At 38.2% G+C, this 4,502-nt stretch overlaps 1 protein-coding gene across 2 annotated transcripts; it reads left to right on the forward strand.

Annotated features, from left to right (window-relative positions):
* Nucleotides 1–317: 317 nt before the first annotated feature.
* Nucleotides 318–3,058, forward strand: LOC307160641 (trypsin-2-like). Of its 2 annotated transcripts, none has more exons than XM_079874833.1 (5): nt 318–679; nt 804–954; nt 1,488–1,735; nt 1,864–2,000; nt 2,095–3,058. In XM_079874833.1, the coding sequence occupies exons 1-5, from the start codon at nt 640–642 to the stop codon at nt 2,242–2,244; spliced, it is 726 nt and encodes a 241-aa protein (XP_079730959.1). In that variant the 5' UTR covers nt 318–639; the 3' UTR covers nt 2,245–3,058. The 2 variants fall into 2 exon arrangements, with proteins under 2 accessions (XP_079730959.1, XP_079730958.1); XM_079874832.1 differs by having other exon boundaries at nt 530–679; nt 1,485–1,735.
* Nucleotides 3,059–4,502: the final 1,444 nt, after the last annotated feature.

Genomic DNA, 4,502 nt, shown 5'->3' on the forward strand with positions numbered 1-4,502 from the left:
AAATCAAACAAATAAATCCTACATCATGTATCCTACATACCGATCAAGCAGCGTTTTGTATCACCCAGGAGGAGGCAGCTCAAAGGGTACAAACAGTACAGGCAGCTTTCAGTAACATCCGCTTTTAAATGCGTTGAACGACGGAATAAAGGGCTGGCCCGCCAACCGGAGATCTATAAGCATTCAATGCATAGTAAACATAACGGCAGCCGATACCAATGGAATAAGGGCAAAGACAACAAAGCCACTACTTTACCTACAGCAGAGCAACACACGGAGTGAGTGACCCGGAAGTATGACGCACTTCCGTCACCAGCGAGCAAGAGGGCAGTCAGAAGGACTACTACCTGTATTTATAGGGGGAGCCTGTGGCAGTAATTGGTTAAAAGAACGCCAGCTCGTTATGAGTTAACTCATACTGCTACACTTCCAACGCATTTATTATGACCATGGAAAACTGTATGAAAAGAACTGTTGTCTCACATGCTCATTTTTACTTGTGACTCCTTTGTTGTGATCTTATTGGCTGGTATAGATTCTGTAGGGGTGTTCAAAAGATTGCTTAAAAGCATGAATGCTAATCTTGAACTTTGCAGAAGTGCTCTAAAGCTGTGAGCAGTCCTTCTCTCCTTTACTGCAATGAAGATTGTTGTGTTCACTTTGCTGGTTGTGGCTGTGGGTATGTAGATCTCTCTTATTAGTAATTATTCATGACAATTGTTTGTTTATGCCTACACTGATATGTATTATAGATAGTCTTTAGCATTAATATTAATAAAAGAACAATTCATTTTTCAATAAAGTTTACAGCACAGGTGATAAAATCATTGGAGGTTATGAATGTCCACCCCACTCCCAGCCCTGGCAAGCGTACCTTACGGACGGGCATTACTTGTGTGGAGGATCTCTGATTAAAAAAAGATGGATTGTGTCTGCAGCTCACTGCAGTTTCGTGTGAGTATATAACTTCCCTTTTTAACCTGTATTTTTTTAAAACATGTTAAAGCTACTTTACCATCAAACTACCTTTTCCCTAAAGAGCACCCTTTTAAGGAATCGATTAGCAAAAGGTTGTTATTGTTTACCATTTCTGAATGTGTATAAAAAAAAAATCATAATTTCTAAAGAAAAAGAAAGGCTGTCAAAAAAAGTTAAACATTATGTACTATAATTAAGATGAGAGTACGTCAGTCTACCAACCATTGGCATCCACTCTAATTTTGAATATTTTAGTTTTGAAACAAATTTACATTTGTGCACAGTATTTAAATATGCCTCTTTTCTGGCTTCAATAAATAATCACAATTTTTTTTTTTTTATTATTATTCAGCATACTAATGCAGGATTTCTATTGTCTATTGTATATATGTCTCTTAGACTAGGTAAAACCTATTTAAGACTATATAAAGACCTGATATGTAGGTAGGCAATATTCTGATAAACATTATATCAAGGCTGAGTAAAATATGAGTTTCTTTTTCAAGTAGACGCCAACTCGTCATCCACCTGGGAAAGCACAACGTGTCTGTTACTGAAGGCACAGAGCAGCGGATCGATGCAGAGAAGGAGATTCGTCATCCAAACTATAATGGTCAGACTCTTAACAATGATATCATGCTGATCAAGCTGAGAAAGCCTGCCATCTTCAACAAGTATGTGAAGCCGATCCGTCTGGCAACCAGCTGCTCTTCTGCAGGGGAGCAGTGCTTGGTTTCTGGATGGGGCAAAACCGGAGGTGAGATGGCTGAATAATTAAAATCTTCTTCCACTTTTATATAATATGGTCAGGCATTAAAACATGCATTCATTCATTAGATACATAAACGATGAAAACTTTTAGCACTGTTCATATTCTTTTTCCAGTTCACACTGCTTCTGTCCTGCAGTGTTTGAAATTGCCTGTACTCTCAAGTGCGCAGTGTAGGGGAGCATATGGTGGAAAAATAACTGAAAACATGTTCTGCGCTGGATTCATGAAGGGAGGCAAAGACTCGTGTCAGGTATGTTATTGACTCAGTCTTCCTCTTTACATGTGTTTTAAATTTTTATACAAACCACAATTTTGTCCTTTTCATTTTCCAATTTTCTTCTCAGGGGGATTCTGGTGGCCCTGTGGTGTGCAAGAGGAAACTGAAAGGTGTTGTTTCCTGGGGTGAAGGCTGTGCCGAACCAGGCTTTCCTGGGGTTTATACTGAGGTGTGTCGATACACTGACTGGATCAAATCCATCATAGCTAATAACTAGCTCTTTGTTCAGCCTGGTCGGCTAATTTTCCTAATTTTCTGCAATTAAATTCAGTTTGAAACGTGTATGTGTTTCTATCTTTTATTTTTATATGGACATTGTTTTTAAGCATTTTTTAATCAGTTGCTCCACACCCCTTACGCTGTGCTGCTACAGCAGCATGGCAAAATTAAGTACCCCATCATATGGGTCTGCAATGTCAAATGGAAAACATTCGACAACCAGGCCATCAGAAGATGTAAGTTCTTACATACAGTAGCTAGTCGACTAAAATTCCTATTACAATGTTAGAATGTTATGTCTAAAGGCTTAGCAGACAGTCAATCACATCTGTTGCCTCATATGCACATGCTTTGTATAGTCACAGAAACACAGTGTTGACAGTATAGACTATGTTTCAGCGAGGGGGAAAAATGTCAAATAGTGACTAAAAACACGACAATTGTAGAAGTAACCGTTTCATTCTTACTTTTATAGTCTGAAAAGTCTGTTCAGTACAAACTTGACAACAGTTGCCAATAATTATGAACAATGTGAAATGTAAAGCAAGTTTACCCGTGGTTTAGAATGACTCAGGGATAACTATTGTGTGAAAGCACTGTAGTATTGGAAATATGTATTGATTATTTTAGTATTTCTGTATTTTTTCTATGTCTAAGGTAGCTTTTGCAATAGCCATATGAAATTAGGTCTCAGTGAACAATAAACTCTTTGTCAATGTCTGGGGCAAGACAAAATTACAGTGTCATTCACAGTCTCAGTTGCTCTACTCTTTATAAATCATCACTTTCCAATAAAACAAATTTACAAACTGATTTTTGGACTGAAATTTGTTTAGATGACAGCTGAGCAATTCGGTTTAGGGCCACTTTCATGGTTATTTGGGTCAGAAAGTCACACCCTGCATCCCAATGTGCATACTATGCATCCTAAATAATGTGAGCTTATAAGTGTGTCCCAGCATAATAAAGTATGCCAAAAGTCCCCGAATGAGCTACTATTTCTGTTAGATTGTCGAAGTGTGGATCCATGCACACTCTAATGGCTAATATTGCCCACAACCCATTGTGCTTTAGAGAAGGATTCGGTTCAGTACAAAAAACATGGCGGATATGCACGATTAATGGTTAAGTAGAGAGGTTTAGATAAAGGGGTTTGAATAATTAGTTGAAAATATTAGAAAAAGCAGTGTCTTCACAACTGTGTTCCTTTCTTGAAAGAAATGATATCTGCGAGGATTTTCAGTCCGGATTTAGACCGTACCATAGTACCGAGACTGCCCTCATTAGAGTCACAAATGATTTGCTCTTATCATCCGATCGTGGTTGTGTCTCTCTATTAGTGTTACTCGATCTTAGTGCTGCATTTGACACTATCGACCACAACATTCTTTTAAATAGACTCGAAAATTATGTTGGCATTAGTGGAATTGCACTAGCATGGTTTAAATCATACTTATCTGACTGTTATCAGTTTGTAGCAGTAAATGAAGAGATGTCTCATCGATCACAAGTTCAGTATGGCGTACCACAAGGCTCAGTACTAGGACCGTTGCTGTTCACTCTGTACATGCTACCATTAGGAGATATCATTAGGAAACATGGAATTAGCTTTCACTGTTATGCCGACGATACTCAGCTGTATATTTCTTCAAAACGAAACTTACCAATTCACAAAATTAACGGAATGCATAGCTGATATACAAAATTGGATGACTCGTAATTTCCTACTTCTAAATTCTGAAAAAACAGAGATTCTAATTATTGGACAAAAAACTTCCTCACGTAATAACCTAGAATACTGTCTAACACTTGATGGCTGCTCTGTTAAGTCTTCGTTGTCGGTTAGGAACCTGGGTGTGCTCTTTGATACCAATCTTTCATTTGAAAGTCACGTGTCTAGTATCTGTAAAACTGCATTTTTCCATCTTAAAAATATATCTAAATTACGCCATATGCTCTCAGTGACAAATGCGGAACAGTTCAGTTCATGCGTTCATGACCTCAAGGCTAGATTATTGTAATGCTCTACTGGGTGGTTGCCCTGCACACTTAATAAACAAACTACAGCTAGTTCGAAACGCAGCAGCTCGAGTTCTTACCAGAACCAGGAAGTATGACCATATTAGCCCAGTTCTGTCAAAACTGCACTGGCTCCCTATTAAACATCGCATCAATTTTAAAATATTGCTGATCACTTACAAAGCACTAAATGGTTTACCTCCGCAGTACTTGAGCGAGCTCTTAACGCATTATAGT

Source organism: Squalius cephalus (assembly GCF_949319135.1).
Source record: "Squalius cephalus genome assembly, chromosome: 6".
In the NCBI taxonomy this organism is placed as follows: Eukaryota; Metazoa; Chordata; class Actinopteri; order Cypriniformes; family Leuciscidae; genus Squalius; species Squalius cephalus.

Coding starts and splice junctions, on each gene's coding strand:
- LOC307160641 (XM_079874832.1), top strand. CDS start 640: ATGAAGATTGTTGTGTTCACTTTGCTGGTTGTGGCTGTGG. Junction 680..803: donor TTTGCTGGTTGTGGCTGTGG/GTATGTAGATCT, acceptor TTTTCAATAAAG/TTTACAGCACAGGTGATAAA. Junction 2,001..2,094: donor GAGGCAAAGACTCGTGTCAG/GTATGTTATTGA, acceptor TTTTCTTCTCAG/GGGGATTCTGGTGGCCCTGT.